Source organism: Prionailurus viverrinus, chromosome D4 (assembly GCF_022837055.1).
Source record: "Prionailurus viverrinus isolate Anna chromosome D4, UM_Priviv_1.0, whole genome shotgun sequence".
Lineage (NCBI taxonomy): Eukaryota > Metazoa > Chordata > Mammalia > Carnivora > Felidae > Prionailurus > Prionailurus viverrinus.
In genome coordinates, this window is record NC_062573.1 from 80,824,563 (window position 1) to 80,851,981 (window position 27,419).

Here is a 27,419-nt window from a genome sequence, read left to right on the forward strand (position 1 = left end):
ATGCATACTATTAAGAATAAAAGTACCTTGGGGCGCCGGGGTGGCTCAGTCGCTTAAGTGTCCGACTTTGGCTCAGGCCATGATCTCACGGTTTGTGGGTTCGAGCCCCGCGTGGGCATCTGTGCTGGCAGCTCGGAGCCTGAAGCCTGCTTCGGATTCTGTGTCTCCCTCTCTCTCTCTGCCCCTCCCCTGCTCATGTGCTCGCTCGCTCTCTCTCCTCTCTCTCTCAAAAATAAATAAATACTAATAAAGTTGTTAAAAAATAAAAGCATCTTTATTTCATTCTTAAACGGACACTGCTACTGATGGGATGTGCACTCCGCTGACGCCCTCTGAATACCACAGCTCTCAGAATTGGCTCGAATACCACCATCACCTTCAGCTCCTCCTCAATCCACACGGATTTTCACTTAGTACTTGCTTGTTTTTATTATGATAAAATATACCTAACATAAAACTGACCACCTTAACCATTTTTGTTTTGCTTTAAAGTTTATTTATTTAAGTAATCTTTCCCTCCAACGTGGGGCTCAAACTCACAACCTCGAGATCAAGAGTCACTCACCACTGACTGAGCCAGCCAGATGCCCCCCCCCACGTGAAACAGTTGTGTTTATTTATTTATTTATTTATTTATTTGAGAGAGAGAGCACACGTCGGGGAGGAGCAGAGAGAGAAAGAGAGAGAGGTGGAGTAGCGGGGGGGGGGGGGGGGAGGATACCAAGCAGGCTCCACACGGTCAGCACAGAGCCCGACGCGGAGCTCGAACCGATGAACTGTGAAATCATGACCTGAGCTGAAGTCGGACACTTAACTGGGCCACCCAGGAGCCCCTTAACCATTTTTTAAGGGTATATTTAGTGCATTCACACTGCTGTGCAAGCATCAGCGTGCATCTCCACAACTCCCCATTGCCCCTCCCTCCAGTCCACAGCCACCACCAGTCTACTTTCTGTCTCTGTGATTTCACTCTCCTAGGAACCTCGTATAAGAACAGCTATATAGCATCTGTCTTTTTGTGCCTGGCATGAGTCACTCAGCATCGTGTCTTCAAGGTTCATCCATGTTGTACTGGGTGTCAGAATTTCCTTCCTTTTTAAGGCTGAAGAATATTCCGTTGTGTGCATGAGACATAACGTACTGTTTATCCATTCATTCGCCTCCACTTGGGCTGCTCCCACCTTTTGGCCCACCAAGCGCCGGCTCTGTCATCACAACTACTGAAAGGGTAGCTTTGCAAAGCTTTGACACCACTAGAAACAGCACGGGCAATCTAGTGTTCAAAGTCTGAACCTCCTCAAGCTAGCGGTTTGCCTGGTGTCCAAAGGACGCCACATCTTCTCTGTTTCCCTCAAGAGTAAACATACCCCACGGCTCCCCGAGTTTGCTGGGTGCTCCAGGGCCCTTGGCACACGACCCGAGAACCATGCTCTGTGATGGGAAAGCCACTGTTACGTGAGTCTTCGGTTGAGTGGAACTTACTCCTTAAGTAACATAAACACTACAATTAAGTTTCTATTTCTTACAAGGCTCCCACTAGATACGGCTTGGAGTCAGGTATGTGTTTGTGTGGCAATCCTTAGAGAACGTATTTTCTGTACGAAGTTCTGCTGGATTCCTGAGAGATGGTATAGTCACTCTCAAGGCCTAGAAAGTGTGTTTTCTTAGCCACCCTGTAAAGGGCACTTGGCCCCAAAGTAATGGTACCCCACTGTGACAGTTTTACGTCAACTTCAGCGGGTCATGAGGGGCCCGGATATTTGGTCAGATATCATTATGGGTGCTCCTGTGAGTGTTTTCGGATGCGACGTACATTTAAATCAGCGGACTGAGTAAAAGAGATTGTTCTTCCTAATGCGGATAGACCTCCCCAATCAGTTGAAGGTCTGAAGGGAATAAAAGGCTGACTTTCCACCAGGCAAGAGAGAACTCTTCCCTGAATGACTGCCTTCACACCGGGACGTCAGCATCTTTTCCTGCCTTTGGACTCAAACTGAAACGTTGGTTCTTCGTGAGTGTGTTTCCCACCTGCTGGCCTTCAGAAAGGGGCTACGCCAGCCATCAGCTTTCCCGGGTCTTCAGCTTGCTGACTCGTCTTCCATTTCTTGGCAACGGTCAGCCTCCACACTCTATTCAGATACAGGTACAGGTACAGACACAGGCAGAGATATATTTCCTATACGATCTATTTTGCTAGAGAACCCCCTAACTAATATACCCACAGAGTCACAGGCTCTTTGGTACCTCTCTGTCTGGGTCATGACAATGTCAACAACGCATAAGAAAGCGATGACAAATCCCGGGAGAGATGTCGACGTCAAGTTTATCACACCATTCCATCACATCATCCCCAGGGCTAAAACCCTTCCGCAACTCACAGAGGGTCAAGGTAGATCCAAACTCCTCGACACACCATTCATAACCTTTATCTGGCCTCTGCTTATTCCTGTCCCAGTCTCGTCTCCTACCACAGTCTGTACACTCCCCAGGGTAGAATCAGGCAGAAGTTAATGAAATGCACCATGATCTCTCTCTCCAGGGTTTGAGAGTGTTTGTCTCTCTATCCAGAATAGGTTCCGGACGGCATCCCTCGCACACATACCTACACATGTGCACAGACGCACACACGCGTGCACACACACACCACATACAATCTGCATGCCTGCAAGGCTAGCTACTTATCTTTCAGGTTCCACCCAGATATCCTACTCTCCTTCCAAATCCACTCATCGAGCACAGGCTGGGAACCCTCCAAATGTGGCCCTAGTGCCCTCAGTGTATCGCTACCAGAGCCCGAATTGTGCTTTAACTGCCCATTCATTTGTCTGAATTCTCCTAACTCCTTGAGGGCCGGACTGTGTCCCACTGGCTACTGTAACCCTAGGACAGTGGCTCACCTATAGTACATGCTCAATAATTCTCTGTTGAGTAAACGATTGGATGGAGTTCAAACGGTCCAGGACACCATCTTCAACCAGTTATTGGCTTAGTTTAGGAACTGTCAACTGAGATCTGAAAGAGACACATTCAGCCACCGCTGGCACCATCTAGAGTGGCCAAGCTACCGAGGCCAGAAAGGATGGTAACACGGCTGTCCTCAACCCCTGGCCCATGCTCATGCACACCCCATCCATGCACATCCAAAACAGATGCCACAAGCTCAGAAGCTGTGCAAGGAGCCAGAAAGTTAAAAAGAGGAGACTTGGGGGCGGGGGGCGGGGGGGGGGAGGGAGGCAGGTAAACTAATGCTTACATTTTACCTGAGTTCCAGGATGTATTAACCCTGAGAGTTCACTGTCCCTGGATTACTTGAAGCATTTTTCCTAAACCACGAGTACACTTATAACCACTTCTGGTCACCATCAAAGTAACATCCCCAAACTCCTGACCAGCTGGCAATGCTGAAGTCACTTCTACTTCCTAGACCTTAGTTCCTGTATCAGTCAATTAACAGTAGCGTCCGACTCAGGGCCATCGTGGGGAGTAACTGAGATCGCATATTGGAAGTCTTCGACATATTGGGAGACTTCGACTATCGTCGCCAGTCAGGCTTTCAACACAAGTATAGACGAAAGCAAGCTACGGCATACTAGACCAGCAGGGGCTGAAAGATTTTACTAGGTCTCGGCCCCTGAAAACCCAAGCACGTGAGCTTGACATCAAGGAACATAGCTTGTCACACCAGGGACACAGCACCCTGACAACAATGGGGTTTGGATGCAGACCCAGGAGAAGTGTTTCCTATACTCGTACTAAACATCAGCAGGTGTAAGAAACAAAACAACCTCAAACCAACCCTAAACCAATAAATAAATAAATAAATAAATAAATAAATAAATAGGAAAAAAGCGACATACATGTTTCAGGCTTTTCCTTAATCGACCCATTTATACCATGGGGAGGAGTACGGAGACACTAAAACAACTTTTTGGTTATTTGCCTGATACAAATAATTATTCACCCTAACTGGGTGAGCTATCAGTTAAGTGGGTGAATGGCCACTTGGGCTGCTAGCAATTCCCTTTCGTAGTGCAAACACTTTAAATATAAACATTTAAAACCAAATGCTAAAAATACCTAAAGGAACAGATAATTGTGCTATTTTACATAACAAAGCTGTAGTTCACAGGAGATACGCGGTCTTTCTCTTTCTAGCCCAAATACACATCTCATTTGCAATATAACTCATTAAGTCAACACCGGTTTCTAGAGAGAGTGTTTCATTCAAATAATCTGCTGTTCTCCAACAATTATTCTTTCATTTCGAATGCACATTAACCAAATACTGCTGAATTAAGAGCATATTCTCTCCGCGTTTCAATTAACCCAGTTTTCCAGTTCTCCACAGGCCCCAACACATACCCCTTCGCTTTCTCTTCTAGCTTTCTTCACTCTTGTCACCAGCTTTGTTACAAAACGTACGGGTTCTGCTCTAGGAATAATTTTTTATCATTTCTATGTACTAATTCTTCACTTTATTGGCTATTAAAATCTCTCCTCTTTTATCCTTTTCTTTCCAAACCTGTCTTCTGACACCCAACTAGCACAATGACCCTTCTGGCCGCCCCCCCCCCCAACCTTCCACGGCCTTCGGCATCCAGCCCCTTTGTGTATCCAGAGGGCGGGATTTCTCTCAAGTCACCCTTCCACCTTCCACCGCCCACCCACCCTCATCCGTGTTCCTGATCTGTCTCGCCTTCCACTCTGCTTCACGGTCCCACAAGGTGTCACGTTTGCCACTGTGGCCTCCGCACCCTCACACGCACATCCACACCCACCCCCTGGCCAAGTAAGCTACCTACTGTGAGACCATCAGCTCTGACCCTGACACTCAATCACCTATGTTTCCATATGATTTGCTGGCAGAGGAGGAACCAGGGGGAGAAAAAACTAGTTTCCACTTGTAAAAGATCCCAGAAAGACAATCCTACCTTTCCCAGGATTTGGAGGAAAAGGACTTCCAAACTCCTGATGCTTTGGCTTTAAAGTGTGTGGCCCTGACATGCCTCCAGCCTGGGTGACCTGGAATCGTGGCTTCCCATTGGTGAGCACTTGTCTCCGGGGGCTCAAGGCGGGCAGACGGAGGGGACTCTCGGCCATGCAGCTCTGAGGAGCCAGCCCTCCTCCCGAGGGCATCTTGAGATGCAGGCTGTTAGCAAGGCTTCCGATGGCAGAGCTCAACGTGCTGCCACAGGACGAGGGGCCAGGAGTCCCAGAGTGGGCTCGGATGGGAGGAATGTGTTGGCCACTGACCATCCCAGGCCCCTGCGGGCTTCCTGATGTCCGGTGGAGACTCATGCTGCATGACCTTCCATTCATTCTGAAAAAACCCGTGGCCAGGATGGTCAAGTATCCAATGGAACTAATGAGTCCTTTCAGGCAAAGTCCAATAAGTTATCCATGGTGTGGGTTATTAGCCTGTTTAAAAAAATAAATGCAGGCATTTTTAAAGGTAAAAATGAAAATAAGTCACAGTGAATTTTCCACCTGTGTAGCATTCACATAAGGAGGAAAAGAAGCAGTCTTAGCAAAACAGCCTTTTATGCAAGGCAGGGTCATCAAATACATGGTTCATTGGCAGGCACTCTCCCTTCCTGCATTCACGGTAGACATGGGTTATGGATCACTGCATTGTTGTGTTTACCACTGAGCCCTTCTCAATACAGGGCTCTTGGCAACTACAACCAATCAACTGGTGCCAGCTTGCAGGATGAAACTTATTTTGCTCCCCAGAGGATCTGACCATCCTAGTTCACTTCTGCTACAGTGAGTCTTAGGAAACCCAAAGCATCACCTCGTGAGCTATGAGACCAATGCTTCAATGTTTCCAGGAAACAAACCAAAGATATGGCCTCTGAAAAGGATGTCAAACCACCTCTGATTTTTACTGTAAGAGCAAATTTTTCACAGTCCCTGGATTTACAAAAGATAAAAATACGGGCCTGGGATTCTCGCAAAGATGTCATATGCCCATATATCCAAACACAGCAACATGATGATTCTGAGCTACGGGGATGGCAAAAGAATCGACATCACCATACTCTCACCTTCTATGAAGGCCCTAGAAAAGGAAAAAGTCTGTGCAAAACACTTTATGGAAAGCATAACAAAAGAAGAGCCCTTCTAACGGTAAGTATGTCCACCATACTCCACATACAGTAAATCAGCCATTCACCACCCCTTTCCTCAAGCAGCAAAGAGAGAACCAAGGACTGATAAGACCACAGGACGTCATTATGCATCTGTGCATCATAAGGTCAGTACTCTCTGCTTACGAATCTTTAGAAAAGGCCATTCCTTGACTTGATCTGTAACAGCCCTCTGAAACGTACACAGACTCAATGAGGTGATTAAGTGTCACTACTCCAAATGAGTGACAGACACAGTCACAATCCGCATTCTTTTCCACAGACAGGATAGTCATGAAAAGAAGCCAAAGCTGAACAAATGCAGGAAACAGGACTGAGTGCAAAGCAGCAGTGGTCAGATATTCTCAACTGGATGATTCCTGCTTTTTCTATACGACCCACTCAGTGTCTTAGACAAGTATTTCCAACCAAATCCTAAATGAGTGGCTCCATCGGTCATCAAGGGCAGAACATCACATAGAGAAAACTCTCTACAAAGAGTTTTTGTTTCTTTGATCCTTTTAGGAAAGCAAAAATATTTGATTTTCAAGTCAAGCACTCGCTGTGCCCTCAGAATTATGTGTTCCCATATGTTGAAAAACTTCAAAAATTATTAACAACACAACATTTGGAAAGTTTTCCTCATCCTTACCAATTCTCTACCTTATGAAGAATTCCAGGGATGCCAGGGTGGCTCAGTCGGTTAAGCGTCCGACTTCAGCTCAGGTCATGATCTTATGGTTGGTGGGTTTGAGCACTACATTGGGCTCTGTGCTGACAGCTCAGAGCCCACTTCCCATCTTCTGTCACCCCTCTCTCTGCCCCTCGCACATGTGCATTTCTCTCTCTCAAAAAATAAGTATTGGGGAAAAAAAAAGAATTCTATTAGTCTAAGGCACCCAGGTGGCTCAGTTGTTAAGTGTCCAACTCTTCATTTCAGCTCAGGTCGTGATCTCACAGTTCAAGAGATCAAGCCCCGCATCAGGCTCTGTGCTGACAGTGTGGAGCCTGCTTGGGATCCTCTCTCTCTCTCTCTCTCTCTCTCTCTCAAAAATAAACATTAGAAAAAAAGAATTCTGTCACATTTCATACTACCAAGCCAAGCATTCTTGAGAAATACTCTGATATCTAACTCCCGCCCTTCCCTCCATTACAGTCCCCAAGAATGGACAAGTAAATCCAGCTTACCCAAACCTTATCATTTGAGTTGTTTTATGGAACAATAAGAAATGAACCCTGGTATCAAACTGGTTGTAAGATGCTGGTTTTTCACGTTGGAAAACTTCTAATGCGTTTTCTGCTGTGTCCATTTAAAAAGAACTCCAGTATATTATCTTCCTGTCTATTGATTCCTGGGTTGATTATGAGCAAGAGTCATTTGATGTCTCTGTGCTTTGCCAGAGAATATTTGCCATCTATTCTCCACTAATTCATAAAGTAGTGTTTTCCGGGGGCGCCTGGGTGGCTCAGTCGGTTAAGCGTCCGACTTCGGCTCAGGTCACGATCTCGCGGTCCGTGAGTTCAAGCCCCGCATCGGGCTCTGTGCTGATATCTCAGAGCACGGAGCCTGCTTCGGATTCTGTGTCTCCCTCTACTCTCTGCCCCTCCCCTGCTCATGCTCTGTCTCTCTCTGTCTCAAAAATAAATAAAAAACATTAAAAAAATATTTTAAAAAGTAGTGTTTTCTGAGTACTCTGAACCCTGCAGAAGAGAGCCCTCATTCACTACGAACCTAAATAAACAAATAAAAGTATACATATGTTGTATCGGCAATTTGTTGAAAATACAGAATCATCCAACATGACTGGCATTATGAGTCACTATGAGTCCATGTGACCAGTGTCTGAAGATTTGCAGACTATGCCCATTTCCAGGTTTTTAAAAATAAAGGAGTCATTTCTTTGGCAGCAATATCACATGCAAGCAGAAATTCTCATCAAATATCTGAATAAAAACACGTAAGTAGGTACTTAGTATTGGGTCAGATCATCAAAAAGGTCAGTGTGCAGGAAAAATAAAGCATTAAGAAGTTAATTAAGTATCAGACACTCATACTTGCCTGTCAACCTGGACTTTCATTTTATTTTATTTATAAACTGTGCCCCTGTTTTAAATCACTTTAGGTTGGAAGTAACAACAATAACAAAAAATGCACTTAAATTTTATTACCAGAAAAGCAACAGCTAGAAAGTAAAGCGGTTGATACCATAAAGAAACGCCAGTGGGGCAGTGGCTTATGAGCTGAGAAAACCAGCCTCAAGTCAAAAATAAACTGTATGTGAAAATATGCTTAATAATCCAGTTTTCACATTAATTATGCCAACAGATTTTTCAAGCATTAGAGACCAGAATTTAAAAATCAATTTTATCTACTGATACCATAAAACTTTATATACTTTTTAGCTAGGCCATATGTTCATTTATAATCCTAGGCCCACTTGGTAACAAAAAAGGAATGAACTGCTAACTTTTAAGAAAGACGCTTCCTCATTGAGTCAGAGTGGGGGGGGGAAAAAAGCACTCAATTAGAAGGCAGGACACCAGAGTTCTACCTGTGGCACATCATTTATAACTTCTTTGGACTCAGAGCTTTCGTCCATAAAATAAGGAAGTTGGTCATAATCACTGAGGTCTCTTGAAATTCTGATCTTCAAAATAATTAAGATAAGGAAGATGATCCAACATACCTACTGATGGGGCGCTTGGGTGACTCAGTTGGTTAAGCATCCAACTTGGGCTCAGGCCATGATCTCATGGTTCATGAGTTAGAGCCCCACATCTGGCTCTCTGCTGTCAGCACAGAGCCCAGAGCCCACTTCGGATCTTCTGTCCCCCTCTCTGCCCCTGTCCTGCTTGTGCTCTCTCTCTGTCTCTCTCAAAATAAATAAACTTTAAAAGAAAATACCCACTTACAGAGATCAAGGATAAATATGTAGATTTATGACGTTTAAATCAAGGGGACAGGGTAAACATGGAAGCAAAAATAATAATCTCCATCCACTCCATCAAAGCAAGAGCTGGTAGGAGGCTCGCACGCCAGCAGTGTGCCGAAAGACAACACTTAAAAGACAACCTTGAAAAATGGTATCCGGATTAAGTTTGCCTACGCTTTGACGAAAAGTGAAATCATAACTCATCAGTATCAAAATCTAAGTGGTAGGATTCCACTGGTAGAGCATCCTTCTATTTAAAAACTTACTCAAGTTTCCCAGAATTACTTCTTTCATCCTCTATCCAGTACCTTTCCCCAAGGTATCAACAGAAAAAAAAAAAAAAGAAGAGAAAGGAAAAGCAAGGAACATCCAAAAGTACAAATTTATGGTATTCTGAATCTGACATATTGATACATTTAGAGTTTTTAATACTCCATCGGTTCAAATAATAAAAATGTTCATTTTGTCAAATGAGTCAATGTGAGTTAATATATTCTTCCTTTGACCACTTTCAAACTCCTAAAACATCCTCCTTTAAGTCAGGTCTAAAAGGAAATTACTTAACTGCTAAGGAAACTCAGCCACAAAACCATTTAATGATTTCACTAGTTTTCTGGAAAAGCTATGACTTTGATCAAAATACAAAATCATGACTCTACCTTCTACCCAAGACTCTAGGCACTGCGGCTCACAGATTAAAAGATTCAACAAATGAAAAGCAATGTTAACTCATCCATTCAAGAGTATTCCAAAAACATGAGTTCCATAATGCCTATTTACAGCCAAGAGCTCTTTCTTAGTAAATATCATTAATAAACTCATCTAGAGTCATAATTCATCTGATGAGCCAGTTAATTATTAATTTTCATACATCATTTCATTTCCTTAGGCTACATTTAGCCTTTGTTACATTTTCCATTCCTTATGCCACAAGCGTTATTCTTACCCCACACAGAAAACCTGATAATGAGGCACAAAATAATGTCAGCAAACAAACTGCTCCTGAATTGGTTTCTTTATATACATCTAAGCCATCTAAAATAGAGGTTTTATTGATTCTTTTTATTCTTTTCCCTTCAGGTTAATGATTGTATAATTTCATTAACTGCTTTTTCAACGTCTCTGCCTTGATCATTAATAGACCCGAGCTATTCCCCTGCGCTTCTCCGGTTACAGCGTTTGTAGCCTGAAGAATATAGAAATGAAAAGCCTATTGACAGATAATATAAGTTATTCTCATGCACGGCTGCGGTGTGAAGCACATTTTGCAATTCAATCAAGGACAGATAGAGCTGAATGTTCTTAGATCCCAGGAGTTCATTTTAATAAGCAGAATGTACCTTGTCCTAACACAGGTGACTGACTCCTCAGAAAAGACTGTATAAACAAAAACCAATCGTGTAAGTCATTTTATTGGCAACAATATAAACACAGCTATATTAGATGAAACCAATAAATCAAAATTATTCTTGTCTCCAATTTTAACGAGAGGAGAGTGCAAACATGTGCCCGTGTACCTGGAGGATATTATAGAGGAAATGCCTTGGATGTGTACAATATCGTTTCTCTAAATTGGAAGGGAGGGTACTGAATTATGATAAAGTAACCCACAACAAGGGAGGGTTGACCATTTCTGTGGTTTTATAACTTTATTCAGTGAGACCGACAGATTCACAGACTTCACAACAGAAGTTACACAGGAACAGAGGGGGATGTTTCCACATCAGTGAGACGTGAAACACAAACTCAGGGAGGTTACACCTCGTAACCACCACATGTAGAGCACACAGTCGTGCAGGCAATGCCAAGGTCTGATGTTGGTAATGCTAAGAATATTAACATATTTATTCTGAACACTACGATGTACAGATATTACTCAAGCAATAGAATCACCAATAAGATACAATCTAAAAAAATCAAAGCAGTGAAGCACTGAGTTCTATCACTTAAAAAATATGAAGATAAACTACTGTTCCCTCCAGAGATTCAAGACCTTTCTGTCATTCAAGACCACTCAGAAAAGACAATATAATGAACATTATGGATCTCATCTAATAGGACCCCTGACTGTCTTATCTTTGGATTCATTTCAACCCTTACCTATCTAGAAATACACATATTCTAATTTTTCTATTTTTCTATGTTGTAAAAATCTCCTCAATGAACATCATCTTCCCTAAGTATGGTGTAAAATATCTGGCAGTACCCTTTTAAATTTAAATTAACAGCTAGGAGATTCAAAATGCAGGTAGTAAATACAGACAAAGGTAAGAGAAAGGGGGGAAGGAGGACGGACATAGGAGAAAAAGAAATGATCAAGTCCAATTCAGAAATTTATTCTCTAAGTTAGTCAATCCTAACCTAAAAATCAAAGCAGAATTGAGAACCTTCCACATAAAACCAATAATTACAGATTACCGAAAGACATTCAGAACCTTCAGGAAAACACTACTGGAAGGCAACATTAAAAGTTCAGTAACCTCTCTTAGAATCCCCGCTCCATACTTCAATCCATCTATATAACTCTCATACACCCCAAGCTCACTAAATGTCACTACTTTTAGTAGTAATTACCTACAAATGTTTCATTTACCTTGCCTCAATCACGAACTCGTCAAGGAGTAGGAAAAGTTCTAGAAATCTGTGGCCCTACCACAAATGGCAAGGGAGAAGGAAATAATTAGGACTGTAAGAAATCACACAAAATGAGAATGAACTTGGAAGCAAAAGGATTTTTTAAGACAAACATAGGTTATGTTCAGGAAGGTAACCATGCCGTGGCCGTAAGTTTAACAAAGCACTAAAGTTTCTAAAGCAGCGTTTTTCAAACTGGTGGCAGACTGATAGTAGGCCCTGCAATCAATTATTCAATACTGAAAGTGTTTTGTAATGAAACAGAACTGACTAGAATAAAAGAGAAACTATCAGAGTACATCAGATGTATTAATGGTTAAGTACTGTTTTACTTCAGTTTACTTGTGGGTATACGTGTCTGTAGATCTTAATGCATATAGTGTATTCTGGGTAAGATGAGAAAAATGTAGTTTATTGTGCATTACAGTCAAAAAGGCATAAAAGCCACTGTTATAAAAGCATTTAGACTATCTGCCTGCCCAGGCATCTACAAAGAGAAAAACCTACAGGTATAGATAGAGCTGAATAGCCAAAGTAAAACAAATATCAAAATACAGCTGCATTAAATAAGTATTATTTATTTTAATTAATATAAATTATACATATATACACATATATATATAAAGTAGATCTATAAATTTGACATTTTTGGCTTTGTAAAACATTAGGATTAAATAATAAAAGGCTGTCCTACCACTGCTATCTTTCACTGTGTATTTGACTCAGTAAATATCATTCGATCAACATCAAACAGATTGACCAACTAACAGAATTAGGATCAAAATGACCCACAATTTTAGTTCTTCTTCATTGTAGAAGAGGGAAGACCTTCCCTGAAATAGAACTTCATTCTCACAATGCCAAAGGGGGACAAGTTTAAATTAACACATAACTGCCCTTCAGAACTGATTTTTTCCAAACGGGTTCTTAATAGCAGTTAACCATCAGATCCCATGAAGAGGAATTTGAAATGGAAAAATGAACACATTCCTTATGATGTCACCACTGAATTAATTACCTGAATTGCAAAGGGTGAACACCACATGTCTCAGACATGGCCATGGTCTGAGACACAAAGGCTTCTTCAGAAATATAAAGGAAGAGTAACTGGCTGGAGTTTTTTCTTTAAAAACAAAAACATAAACAAACCTCCACCTTTATACAAGAAGATACAAAGGTAGTAAAATTTGGCAAATGAAAAAGACATTCTTTGTCAGTCTTTGAGGACAAATGACTACTCGGTCTGTGTGAATAGCTATTTACACAGCTAAAGATCACAATCCTTTCAAAAAAGTAATAAATATCTACTTATGGAAGATTCTAGAAGTAAAACTGAATTTATCACTCACTAAACCAAATATTAAAGTGTCCCCCATGCCATGTATCACTGAACGATTTCTTTCCTTCAGTGTAGTTATTGCTTAAAAGTGACCAATAAAACTATTTTTAGTGTTGGTAGACAAAACTTTTACACAAGTTAAATTATGTTCGCTGACATCACTGCAGAAGTATGAACATTCGCAACAATGACTAGTCCCTTAACCAACATGACAACATATTTATTTAAAAAAAAAAGGGGGGGGGAGGAGAAAGAAAAAGAAAAAGAAAAAGAAACAAAGAAAGAAAAGAGAAAAAAAGAAAAAACCAACATGAATGACTCAGTCAAGTTACAGAAAGAAGTGGAATCTACTGGTCATGCTGAAAAGGTTGGGAAAACATTAATCCATTTCTTCACACACAAGAAAAACAAGAACTTGTACACAGCCCTGGCATCTCGTTAGCTTTCTGTGTATAGTATTCAGCAGGCCTAGAAAGGAAACTTCTTAGATCTGGCTCGGAACTTGAGGAATAACTGCTATTCAGAAAGCCTGAGCTCTATCAAGGCCCCTGGCACGGGGTCTGACCTCGTGCTGTAGCCCTACCTGCCCATCTGCAGTCCCGCAAGGCTTGCTGCACCTGAAGGAATGTGCGGCTGCTCCCATTCTTGGCCTTGAGGAGATCTGATCGGACGAGAAGGGCCCCATCGGCTTCCTCCATCTCGGGTCTGCTCTCAACTATGGACAGCCCTCATGATTCCAGTCTTCCAGACAAATCCCCTGATCCTGTTCCCAACGTGGATCATAATCGGATCCTTGTCTCTGTTCTTACTTACTGCTTTCGAGTCCACATGGGTGGTCCTTCCCCTCCTCACTTCTATTGTCCCCTTTTTCCCCAAACCCACATCCTCCATACCCTCCAGGTCCACCCCAAATACCCACTTTAGGCCTTCCCCCAACCTCTGTTAATATCTGTACCTGTTTGTAAAACAGTTAGAACTACGCTATTGTACGTGGTTCACGGAATTACTCACAAACAATGAAAACTCATAGCTAAAAGCTGGGAAACAAATACAGTAATTTCGGCCCTGAGACCAGGCACTTCTTTTGATGTGGGGGGTGGGTGGCCCTCACAGAGGAATTGTCAAATGCATCTGGAGATGGATGGTGCAAGGCGCATTCTCCTTGCTCACCCCGCACTGGCTCCGTGCTGTATGCTGCACTCCTGTCTATGGTCTCCCTATCAGGCCCTCATCGGGACAGAAAACACAGCTTCTGTTCTGCTAGTGTTTTCCTTGATTCTATCATGTTAAGTGATGCCTGGCCAACTAACTCTGCAATCTCAACTGTTCTCATCATCTTTAAAAAATTTTTTTAATGTTTTTATTTTATTTTTGAGAGAGAGAGCGTGCATGCGAGCGAGCAGGGGAGGGGCAGAGAGAGAGATCATGAGATCATGACCTGAGCCGAAGTCAGACGCCCCTGAGCCACCCAGGCATCCCTGTTCCCACCATCTTTAAAGGGAAATCCAAATTATCTGACCGACTAAAACGTTGTTATGTCAGCAAAGAAGACAGCCCCAGGAGTACATATTGAATCATCCAACTTACATAAGGTATTTTTAAAGACAGGCAAAATTAATATATCTGTTAGAAGTCAAGGCTGTGGCTAGGGAACACGGTGACTGGAGGGCAGTGTGAGAGATGTTTCTGGAGTGTTGATAACATTCTATTTCTTGATCTGAACACCAGTTGCTCAGTTGTGTTTAGCTCATGAAATTTCATCAAGCTTAAGATACGTGTACTTTTCTGTATGGATATTTTATTTCACCCCAATAAAGAAAAAATGGGTTTAGTGTCAACTCTGCCTGGAGTAAATGAAAAACCTGGAACTGGGGCATCTTTTATCAAACGACAGGTTAGAGTCATTTAAAGATTCTGTCATAGGCCTCATCCTCCAGGACGGAGTAAGGCAGCACATTTTTTTTACCGCATAGATTTCCTACATGCTTGTTTATTTTTAAATTTGATTTTCAATCTTAATGGATCCTGTGAAGCAACCAAACAAGTGAAAAGTTGGAGTCAAGTCCTGTCTTTCTACCTTCTTTCTAATACCCTGTACAGAGAATAATTACAGAAACACAGAAAATGACTTCTCCAGGGAAGCGAGTGTGGCCTGGATGCCACTTCCTGAATTATCTTCTTCAAGAGGTACTTCATCTATATTCGGCAAGAATTACAAACTAACATTCCAACTCCAGAGATCACTACCTACAATACGCGAGGGACCAAAGTGAAAAGATTGTCCTCAGATTTAATTTAATAGCAAGGAAGAATACTCAGAGAAAAAAAAAAAAAGACTGAGGACACTCAGCTCCCTTTCGAAACAATGGAAAGACCCCTTTCTGCCATATGAATGAAGGCAAGGCTGGTACCAAACGTTAGTTTGCTGTTATCTAACCTCCCCCACCCCGCCTATTTTGGCCCAATAGGAATTTCACCTACTAGGTGAACCCTGGAGTCCACCCCACCTGCCCCCTCCCCTCAAAAAAGGTTGCTTTTCTTATTTGGAATGAAGATCACTTCCAAGCAAACCAACAACAGACCTCAGGTATTCGGTGTCTGACAAACTGACTACCCTTAAGTAACTTGGGTGGAATTAGGCATCAGAGAAAAGATGCCCTCTCCCAACTGGCCTACGGTGAACCAGGAAGACAGGGAGCAACAGCAGCACTGGGACTTAAGTGCTCAGGCTCAAGAACTGTTAAGTCCTTCGAGCAACAATGACGACTTCAACAGCCAGTAAGAAAAAGTGTTTTTGGAAAGTAACTGGGAAAGAACTGTCCCCTACTCCTCTCAAAGGCACTGGAGGGTCTAGTCCGGCTGCCACAGACAACTAATGGCAACTGGAGTGCATTCGCGTGTGACCCTTAAACTTCAGCAAGTTCCCAACTGCAACACATGATATACAACATCACACACTCCTGTCTCTACGTGGCTGCAAGCTTCCCCCCAGCCTCCTTTGTGAGCAGATCCTCTTTCGCAAACCTTCGCAGGACGCACTTGTTTAACACATTACCAAGGAAGTAAAATCCGAGGAGGGACAAGAGGAGAAATGGGAAGATTTAAACCAAACAAGTCAATTTTGTACAAAAGAAAAAAAAAAAAAGAAAAAAAGCTTCCCAGCTTAGCGTAACAGAGGGTGCTCTAATGGAGAACGTGACACAGGGGGAAAGGGATGTCTGGCTGACTCCCAAGGCAGAAATCATGACTCATCAAAGCTTTCAGTGGGGACACAGAGACTTCACATTAGTCTGGAGCTCACCTTCAGGCCAAGAAACGCTCTCTGCGCTGGAAACTAGGAAACTGCAGTGTGTGTCCGGCATCGGTACCAACCGGCTGTGAGCGACTGGACAAAACCCTGCGAGTCTCTGGCTCTCGGTTTCCCCGTTCACAGGTGACCCCATCCATCGCCAAGGTCCCTTCCAGCGTTCACCGTCTATACTTGATATTCCCCGGTCCTTTTCCCAAAGGGAACTGGTCCGCTGGGGGGAGCTGCGGTACACGCCTCCCCCCACCCAGCCCGACCCAAACTCCGCGGAGATACTGAGGTTCTGGAAGTACGTGACCAGACGGTGCAAAGCCCTTTTCTCTGCAAAGGGGGGCCGCAGTTACAAGAGTCCCGTCCCCACAGATGCTGCTCCCCGTGATTCCGGAAGTACCCTCCACCCCAGGCCCCAGGCCCGAGTTCAGATGCTCCGGGGGATCCGGGCCTCCCAGATGCCCGGGAAGCCTAGCCGAGGGGTGGGGAAGACGCAGCAGAGGGGCGGGGGCCTCTCCAGGCGGGAGGAGGACTTGCGAGATCCGGAGAGGTGCTGGGGACCCACCGGACGGGGAGACGCGCCTGGGGCAGGGCTGGAGGAGAGCAGCACTTATCTGACCCCGGCTGCCCTCCCGCCCCAGGTCCCAGGCCCCAGTCACCAGGCTCCCCCAGCAGAGGGGCGGGTCTGAGCGGGGAGGCGACAGGGACCGGCTGGGGTGCGCTGCTGCGACCCCGCCACTCTCCGGCCGCCTCTGACCCCAGCCCTCGGCCCAGTCCGCGAGCTAGCGCAGCAAAACAAAACAAACTCGCGCTGGTTTCCTGTTGTGCAACCCAGTCCTGAGTAAGTCCGGGCCGAAAGGGCGCCGCCGCCGGCCCGCGGCGGGGAGCCCGGGCGGCGGGGACCCGCGCGCTGCCCTTCCCGGCCGAGCTGGGACGCCCGGGCAGCCGCGGGCCCCGCCAGCCGCAGCGCCCACGGAACCGGTGCCCCAGCCCCCGGGTCTCCTTCCGCGTCTTTCCTCCCAAACACCCCGGCGAGTCGAGGGCGCGACCCGCGAAGCCAGAAACAACCTTCTCCCAAAGCGTGTCCCTCCAGGTACCTAACTGAATCATCCATAGGATGACAAATACGTCCGGGCCAAGTTTTCCAGACACTTGGGCAACTTCCTCGTCCCCGGGGTGATTTGTCAGCTCCAGTGAGTAACTTGGAAGTGTCGCTCGGGGCAAGGTGTGTGTCTAGGGGAGAACCTGGTGCTCACTCACGCTTTCCAGAGAGCAGCCCCGACTGACTGCAAAATACACACAGGGTCATTTACAGGGACGGGAGCCGTGAGCACGACAGAGTGCCCGAGACTGAGACATTCTCCAAACAGTGCTGACATTCTGTCGGCCCCAGAGAAGTGTAAACGCGGAATGACGAAGCCGAAGCCGGCGGGGAGTGCGAGCGTCTGGGTACGTCTGCGCATTCTGCGGCGTGGGAGGTGATAGTTATAGACCTGGCGGCTGCGGGTGGCGGGACCGTCCCAGCGACAAGCTCAAGGACCCCCAACCGAAGGGCCTCCTAGAGCAGTGGGGACCTGGTCTCGGGCGAGGTGCGAGCGTGCAAAAAAAACGCCCTTGGTGGAGCTTCACAAACACGTGGGAGCTGGAAAAGGCAGCTTCAGCCCCGTGTGTGTGCGCGCGCGGGACCTCACGTCACCCCACCAACTCTCACTTCTCCAAAGTTTCCCTTCAGTGGGGACTCCTGGGTGGCGTGCAGGACCACAGCCGCGCGTCCTGTAACTTGCCTTCATTGTGTGGCCCTCTGGCCCCTGCTGTTCAAAAGAAAAACCAAAAACAAAATCTCCTCCTAATTAAAGAAACTTTAATACCTTGTGGATTTCCTCTCCGTCTTCTACACCAGGCGCTCTTAGGCAACTGACAACAACACGGCTTGATCACTAACTGAGGGCTGCCAACAGATCTTTCCGAAAATCTGGGGCTGGGGGGCGGGGTGCGCGTATCCTTAAACCCGCGCAAACGCCACTGGCTCCGCGTGGAAAACTAATTCTAATCCCTAGTTTGTATCTCGGAGCGTTAACTCCCCCGCACTCTCAAGCGCCTGTTTCTCCCGACTCTCGCCTGCGAGCAAAGTTCCTATGGTAGCCACTTACCAGGTAACCCGGATTTCCACAACAAAGCCAGGCAGGCGTGTGGGTCCCTTCCCCTGCCAGCCTGTGAGTGACAGCCGTGGCCAGCGCTGGCGAAGAGTAACTTGGGGCTCCAGCCCTTCAGCGCGCTCCGCGGGTTCTGCCTCCTTCGGAAACGAAAACTCTCATCCAAGCCGGGGGACGGTGCGCGGAAACCCGGCCCCGGTGCCGTGTGTGTGTGCGCGCGCGTGTGCGAGGGCAGCGGCAGCAGGGGGAGGAGAAGGCAGAGGGGGGGTGGCTGGACCCTCGGCATCAGCGCATTCTCCCCCCCCCCACACACACACACACAGACATACACACACGCAAATGTTTTTAAAAAGTTGAGTTTCGACTTTGTGCCTCGCCTGTCCCGCTCATCCTCGCCCCGGGCCGGGGGATGCGTCTGGGGGGCGGTGCGGGATGCTGGCTAATTGCTTTCGGCGGCGGTTCCGTGGGGGGGGGGGGGGGGGAGCGCTGGTGCGAGCCTGGACGACTGCTGGCGAGCGTGGGGGGGGGGGGGAGGGGCAATGGCCCTGGCGCTGGTGCCCTTGCGCGCCGCGCACTGGGCTGCAGGGGCGGCGCAGTGTGGACACGGCTGCAGGGGGAGGGAGGCGGGAGGCGGAGAGCGGGGGTGAGGGAGGAGAGGCAGCCCTGAGAGGAGCGTGGATAAGTGTTCATCAGCGCAAGGGCCGGCCTGTGGCCAGCTGCTTCCTGAGTGTGAGCGCTGGTGGGGGGCGGGGAGGGGGGCGGGGAGGGGGGGAGGAGAGGGAAGAGGGTGGAGACGGGCTCGCTGGTCACCAGGCTGGCCAATTCGATGGCTGAGCTTATGTCTCCCTCTCCACGCGTTCACACACACTGTCCCTCCCTTGTGCCTGAGCGTTTAGGAACTCCAGAACAGGGTACAGCAGCCAGGCACTCGGCCACCTTCTTGGGCCTTATTTGCTGAATTGGCTTTTTTTTTTTTTTTAACATGAAAAATGTGTCAGCTTTTCGACAGGATCTGATGTCAAATGGTAAAGAACAAGTGAAAAAAAAAAAAACCCCAAGAGTAAAATGGAGAGATAAAAAATTTTTAAAAAGTGGTAAATGGCAAAAGTATCTTCTAATATACAGTATTCGATGAACACAACTTCAAAAATGGCTAGATGAGGCACAGAGGCCGCCCTTGGCATCTTTTCTAAGTAAAGGATAAACAGAGAAGAAATGGAAATGTTACTCGAATATAAAATTCTAAAAACAGGCTGTTAGAAATGGAGGCACACTCCCTGCATACAGTGAGTGCATCTATACAGTGGCACTTTCTCCTTAAGAATTCAATACCCTCGCCTTCATACCCCACCTAGGCTGTGACCCCAGCTTTTCTGAAGAGGTTGTCCCCAGAAGGCCAACTATCCTCAGTGGTACAGCTGGAGATGCACAGACTTCCATCTCGGGAAGCAAGGTATATTTAATGTACAAACACCCTCTAGTTAGGCCTTTCTGTGGTGACACTGAGAATTCCACTAGTCCTCATATTCTGTTCTAGGGCTTTCGCTCAAATATAAATTGACATTCAAGTAGTAGATGCTAATGATCAAGACAGAAGCCCTCAAGTACACAAATGACTGTCCCTGGAAAACCAAATAAAATGCTGACAATTTTTATTGTCAATCAATTTCATTTCAAATGAAAATCTCATTTCGTTCTTACTTCAGAAAGAATATTACTAGAGTGGGTCTGTATCCAAGATATTGACATCACACACAAAAAGTCCATTTTCACAATACTTAGGTCTCGTTATGATCTGCTTTTCAAGACTTCCTTTAGGGAAGGCATTTTTTTTCCCTCTCCTAAAGACACAAACTCATCAGAACATTAATCACCAGAATATCTGTCAGCAGAAGTGGAGGGAGGGAAATAAATTTGTAAGTGCTTAGGATATGTCATTTGGTCAATGTAACAGTTTCTCTCTGTTCTTCATGTCCTTTTAAATACAAGTATCCTAGTCCAAGATGGCAACAGAAGGGTTCAACCACACACAAGAAAAGACTCATAAAATAGAAGCATGCAGCACCATCACAAAAACAAAGAAACCCAGTGGAAGAAGTTGCCCTGACTAGCCCATTGTGGCTACTTCTTGCAACATGCCTGACATTCACCAAAAAAACTCTTCCTCATTAACTCCAGCCTTCAGGCACAGAGCACCATGGGGACACTGACCCTTTAATATGTCTCGGGAAATTCTCTTCATCCCAACTCTTGTACGGAGGGCTCCCCAGGAACAAGACAAGCCTGGGTGGAAACTGCAAAAAAAAAAAAAAAACAAAACAAAAAACAAAAAACAAAACAAAAACCCTACCATCTCATGATTCTAAATATGATGGTTTTCATGCATGAAATGGTATCCTGGCGGTCTGAAGAAGCTTCCAAACCCCCCACTTGATGGGAACAGCTTAGCTGGAAGAGAAAAATATTGTGCTACACCCTACTGTAATCAATGGCTCATGGAAATAAAACATTGGGAAAGCTCTGAGTCACCAACCTGGAGATCCCCAAAATTCTCTTCGCTTATAAAGAGCCCCGGGATGGGAATGTCATTTTTTATTTAGGTGGGATTTTCATGAGCCTCTAACATTCCTAAGACCTTTCCTACTAAATACGTACAGCACATTGCTTGACTTTTTTTTTCTTTTTTTTTTCTTTTTTTTTTTTTTTTTCGGCCAGGAATGTAATCTGCAATGTCCTTATGTTCCATGGCATATAGTAAAAATGCAGCATTCCCAATAAAGCCCTGGAGTGACTCAGAATGAGATCTGCACCTCTTCTAGACTAAATTGGTCAGCAGGGGCAGGGGGAGGGGAGAGTAAGAAATGGTGGGAAAGGAAATAGTGTAGTGCAGTTATGACACCCTCTCCCTTCCCCAATAAGCTCTCAATCATGGGTCAGGCATCACGCCCTTCCAGCCAGAGCTGGGAACTACAATCTAGTTGGTATCTTCCAACTAGATTGTTAGATCTAGATACGTACAAGCTTGTATGTATCTCTCAACTGCTGACTCAGGGCAGCTGACTCAGCAGACAGAACCCTGCTGCCAGCTCCAGTCCAGTTCTCATTCATTTGAGAAATATTCAGTGAGCACTCTGTCCCAGGATGGTGGGGGCCGGGGGGAGGGGGGGCGGTAAAGGAATGAACACTTGGAAGCATTGTGCAAGGGAAGATGTCACATGAAGCATTTTGCCCAGTGCTGGGGATACAGCAAAGCCTCAAGAAATGACGGCCCCGCCCACCGCACTTCATCGTGGCAATCACGTGGGATTGGCACTAGTAGTCTCCCAGCTGAAGCCACGAAGCTGGAGCTCGGGAAACACTCAGAGTGAGAGGCAGCGCCAGGTGCAGCAGTCGTGAAGCCCCAAGCCCTGACAACAATGCCATCCTGCAAAATAATAGTGCCAACTCTATGAATGTGTGCAAGAAACACTGCACGTGTACAAAGTGTAAGGCATCTTGTGATCGATGTCAGAGAAGTGCAGTTAAGTGTGGAGGACCAGGAATAACTTCCTATTCCATGCCACAGGCAGTAGCTTGGCTGTTTCAGCCGGACCTTAAAGGAGGGGCACCTGGGTGGCTCAGTCAGTTGAACTTACGGCTCAGGTCATGACCTCACGGTTCTTGAGTTCGAGCCCTGCATCAAGTTCACTGCTCTCAGCTCAGAGCCCGCTTCCGACCCTGTGTCCCCCTCCCTCTCTGCCCCTCCACTGCTCATGCTTTCTCTCTCAAAAATGGATAAACATTAAAAAAAAAAAAGGAAGGGATAGAGAATTAATAAGCAAAGAAGACTGTTGCAAGTGGAAGAACCAGCGTCAGAGAGACACAAAAGATCCCGTGTATCTGCTCACACCAAGCAGGAGTACAAAATAGGAACATTCACCATCTCACAGCTACAGTAGTGGAACACAGTGGACTCTCGGAGGGAACATCCTAACAACTGCAAACCTTCAGGAGAACTGTTGTTTGTGTCGGTCTGAGCGATCTGACAGCAAACCATTTACAAACTTGCAAAGAACTATGATCAGACTTCTACTCCTGTAAAGTGTCTATAGAGAGAAACAAGCTTTAACCCCCAAAGGCAGATAAGCTGAGCTAACAGCCCCAGTGACAGTATGCCTAGCTATTAACACACACACACACACACACACACACACACACACACACACACGGGAGCTGGCAAGAGTCCAGTTATGTAGAAAAGCAGTGGAAAAAGTCAGCGTTTGCCAACTTAAAGAGGGGAAATAAATGTGTCAGATGGAAAATTTCCATTTTACCTTCCTAAGCGAACAGTACAGACAGCGGAATGCTATCAGTGCTCGATACCCTAATGAAACTGTTAAATTGATCTTTCTACTAATTCTGCCACGAGTGCAGTCAGCCCAGACTCTCCTGCTTCCACAACAGCGATGCGATGTTTGGAAATTATTATTTACACCCATCACATTCATGGCATCATACCTCTTTTCCTTTCTAAGTTCAAAACTGTAAATCAGAGTCTAAAATGTATCACTCCACATGCGACTGACCAAATGAATTATTTTCAACATATAGTCCCTCTTCCTCTTTTTTTTTTTTTTTTTTAAATTTTTTTTTTTTCAACGTTTATTTATTTTTGGGACAGAGAGAGACAGAGCATGAACAGGGGAGGGGCAGAGAGAGAGGGAGACAAGATTGGAAACAGGCTCCAGGCTCTGAGCCATCAGCCCAGAGCCCGACGCGGGGCTCGAACTCCCGGACCGTGAGATCGTGACCTGGCTGAAGTCGGACGCTTAACCGACTGCGCCACCCAGGCGCCCCGTCTCTTCCTCTTTTTTTAATTGGTAAAATTTTTCTTCCTATTTTATACAAACCTGATTCAGATGCATCTAATGTTCTGCAAAGGTTGACAGGATATTTCTTGACATACTGCTAACATCTATCAACAAAGAGCTTACCAAAATAAAGAATAAAGGGGCACCTGGGCGGCTCAGTCAGATAAGTGTCTGACTTCTGCTCAGGTCATGATCTCACAGTTAGTAGGCTCGAGCCCCACATCAGGCTCAGAGCCTGGAGCCTGCTTCATATTCTGTGTCTCCCTCTCTCTCTGCCCCTCCTCTGCTCACTCTCTGTCTCTCTCTTAAAAATAAATAAAAACATTAGAAAATCTTTTTAAATAAAGTTTGTAGACATACACAATACTCCACAGGCAGCCAGTTTCCTACTCTTTACCACTTAAATCCACACTGGCCACTTCTATATGATACATAATATAAAATTAATTACCTCATCGTAATGCTATCTATGCATAACCTGCCTTCTCTAAGTGCCTTCTAACAGGTAGAATTTACATTTCTTCATAAGCCTTTCATGGCCAAGCAATACTGGTGAGCACTAGTAAGTAATTAATGCTAAGGGAATGTATGCATGCATGAGTGAATGAATGAATGAATGAATGAATGAATGAATGAATGAGGAAGCAAAAGAATGGCTTTTTCTACCTTGAGAGTTGGTGGACAGCACTGACAATTGTCTTGGAGCATCCATGTGATCATTCCAATACTCCAGGAGAGTCTAAACACCTGTCATTCTCTTTCTGTGCCCCAAGGCTCTTCATTGTCAACTGAAGCTTCTTCTTGGGAAAGAAAACTCGCTGGGTAAGCAATGCTTACAAATCAGGGGGGTGAGCCCCCCCCCTGCACTGCCCCAATGATCCTTCCCCAGCTGACACCCCACACCTCCTTCGTGCCTCCAAACCAGGTCATTTGCATCACACCCTGAATTCTGCCAAAGGGAAAAAAATATATTATGTACTAAATTCTGTGGAGAAAAAAAAGAGGGAAAGCATGGAATGAGGGTGCAGAGAGGAAGACGGATGGTTTCAAAACAAGAGGAGGCCAAGAAGGCAAGACAGCGGTGGGACATCATTAGCATAAGCGAGGACTGGGAGTAAGTTGAGGACAGAATTAAGCTCTACAAAAAAACTGATTTGGTGGCTTTTCAAACTCCTCCCCAACTCACCTCAGGTTCTGCACACACCTACCCGCAAGGGAGTCTCAAGGCACTCGGAAATTTTCTACAAGGTCTAAGTCCCCGTGACCCTGAAGTACTCAGGGGGCTTTCACACCCATCCACACTTCCTTTTGCCGCTGGAGAGGAGGGACGAGTCCGTGTCACCGCCCACCAGACAAATGAGCAGCAGCATCTAAGGAGACCTGCCCTGGGTAAGGTCCCGACTCCCTTCAGGCCGGACCGAGGTTCCAAGTTCATTGTCTGCATTCCTTCCCTGACCCTCACCACACCCCAGTGAGGTACGATGCAGCACAATTTCCATTGTGCAAATGAGGAAACAGAGGCAGAGACTGGGGGGTGACCTACCCTTCCGGCGTCACCCGGCTCCTAGGGGAATGCCCAGGCTTCAGGGCGATAACCATTAAGCTACTATTCTTCCGGTGCGGGGCGCCCGCTCCCACCAGACGGTTCACTCACTCAGGCAGGGTGGTGTGCCGGAAGGGGGGTGGACTCTGGAATCAGCGAGCCCAGAAATGCTAACTCTACCCCTTCCTGGGAGAGCGTGGGCTGGTTCCCGAACCACTGAGGACCTTGGTTCTGCTCCCTGAGTTCCTGCACAGACTGACTGGGAATTGCGCTACTGGCCAGCATGCACCCCCAGTCGGGGGCTTCCTCTCCTGATAGAGGACGCAGCACAGGAACTCCCCTAGACCCGGCTCCAGGAACGGGCTTCACGACTCTGAGAGAAATCTCTCCCCGCTGGCCAAACTGTACGGCTCATAAATTCAGACCTAAGCCAATCAGGCATTCCCCTGGACAGAGACTGGTTCCTAATTTGAGCCAATACGATGGGAAGAAGAAAGTCCTGGCTGCAGGGGTGGGTTCAGTGATGGGCGGATGACCCAGTCTGGGCCAATGAGACATTCTCAGGAGAGGAAAGTTCTTTGGTAGCTTCTGAGGAATGTGGCTTCTCCTCTTTCTAGGGAGCCACTGGAAAGGGGCTCTCCTCTTCTATGGGTTGTGGAGAAACAGAAACGAAGCTATTTTCCTCTCAGCCTGCCAAGGAAGGTGATACTTTGTGAGGGCAGGGTGAAGAAGGTAGCGGAAAACAGACCCAGAGCTCCGATGGAACCCTACCTGATCTCCATCTCTGACCTCTGCACGGTTTCATTTGTGGGAGCCAGCAGATCCCTTTTATTTTTTTCAAACAAATAGCTGCCAACAACTTCCAGAAGCAACCGAGGTGTTCACGGTACCACAGAGGATGCAAAGACAAGCAAGACAAACTTAAAGGGGCTCGCTACCTGTCATAAATAGTTTTTGTGATACCATTTTAGCCTGGTAATTTAAAAAAATTAACATGACGGCTCATGTTCTTTTCAAGATCCTCCTACCATTTGGTCAGTATAATATTAAACGAGAAACATTCCACTTCCCCAGTAATTACACAATGCCCCCTTTCAGACCAGCTGGTCAACCTCTGGAGGTCAGATAGAGTAGCTAATCCACTTGGTTGTCAGACAACTGCCTTGAAAACCAGGCCATTTCTACGTGTCCTGTTACTGGTTAACAAATGCAGCCCCAGAACTCAGCACCTCATAGGAAGTGTGTGCATTCCCAGATTCCTGTTGAAATTGGGTTTCATCTCACTCCCAGATAAAACAGAGTCAAGATTTTCCTGGAATGACGTTTAGAAATAAGACAGATTTGCATAGAAGTGACTTCCCAGGCATCTCTGAGTCCCACTCATTTCTGTTATTGCTGTTGTTATTAATCACCTTAGAAGGTTTCAGTTCAGCCTGGAACACGGCCTTCCCCCAGCCCCCATGCTTTTCCGTCTTGTGTTTTGTAACCAAATGTCATTTCAAACTCAGCCATAGATGCCATTTGGGGCTACTGCTGTAAGCGGTAGGAGCAGAGAGTCCTTAGATTCTAGATTGAATTTCGGGGCCAGCAGTTAGACAGTCTGAGCTTGATAATAAGATGCTATCTCAGCTGGTTGCATAGGTCAGAAATGTTCTTCCTCCGCTGCTTTCATTTTCCTTCCAGCAAGAAGTGGTCATTAAGGAGAAACTGGTGAGTGGCAAGTTATAAGCCGTAAGCTTAAGACACAGCTTAATTATGGCAATAATAATAGCTCATAGTTACCAGAAGCTTATTATGTGCCAGGGGCTGAGGTAAAGTACTTGAGACTCTTGATCTCATTCAATCCTCATGGATCTCAGTCTAATAAGTGGCAGTGGTGGGACTAGAACGCAGCTCCCTATGGCTCCAGGGCACATGCTCTTGGCCACAACACTCTACTGCCCCCACAGAGTCCTGCTTTATTGGAAGACATTTTGATGAGATACGTGGTAAACACAATTATACGTAAAACTGACAAATAAAATATACTGTACAAATGGAATGGGTCACGGCCAGTTATGTGACACTTCCAAGTGATGCTAAACTCCTATAGGTCCTCAAAACCTGCCTTGAACACTCTCCCAAGTCCTCAAACCTCTGTTCTTATGTCTACACTGAATGACCCTGACTGTCCACTTCTTCTGCTCTGCGAGGCTTTCTATTGTAGGGAGGATAATATCCATCCCCCCACTGCAAAACAATGCCCATATCCTGATCCCTGGAATCTGTGAATATGTCAGCTTAGAAGGCAAAAGGGAATTAAGCTCCAGATGGAAGTGAAGTTGTTAATAAAATGACTTTAAAATAGGTAAGTCTGGAGTATCCAAGTGGGTCCAACGTAACCACAAGAGTCCTGAAAAGTGGAAGAGGGAGGCAGAAGAAGAGAGTCCGAGAAAGTGACTTGGGTGCAACCGCGGAAGGGCCAGGGAGATGCCGTGTTACTAGCTTTGAAGATGGAGGGAGGACCCACAAGCCAAGGACCTCGGGCAGCCAATGGAGGCT

General features: G+C 45.8%; 1 protein-coding gene across 3 annotated transcripts in view; it reads right to left on the minus strand.

The window, feature by feature from the left end:
- The window catches only part of GLIS3 (GLIS family zinc finger 3), a 547,841-nt gene that overhangs the window by 428,868 nt on the left and 91,554 nt on the right, over positions 1-27,419 (minus strand). Inside the window, exons 1-2 of one of the 3 annotated variants that reach the window (XM_047831212.1) lie at positions 18,483-18,616; positions 4,932-5,418 (exon numbers count right to left, since the gene is read on the minus strand). The exons of 1 other annotated variant lie outside the window; for it this stretch is intronic. In XM_047831212.1, coding sequence (XP_047687168.1) covers positions 4,932-5,319 — 388 coding nt within the window. In that variant the 5' untranslated portion in view covers positions 5,320-5,418; positions 18,483-18,616. Of the gene's footprint in view, positions 1-4,931; positions 5,419-16,335; positions 16,398-18,482; positions 18,617-27,419 lie in introns of those variants that run through there. One more of the 3 variants, XM_047831213.1, reaches the window with a different exon arrangement.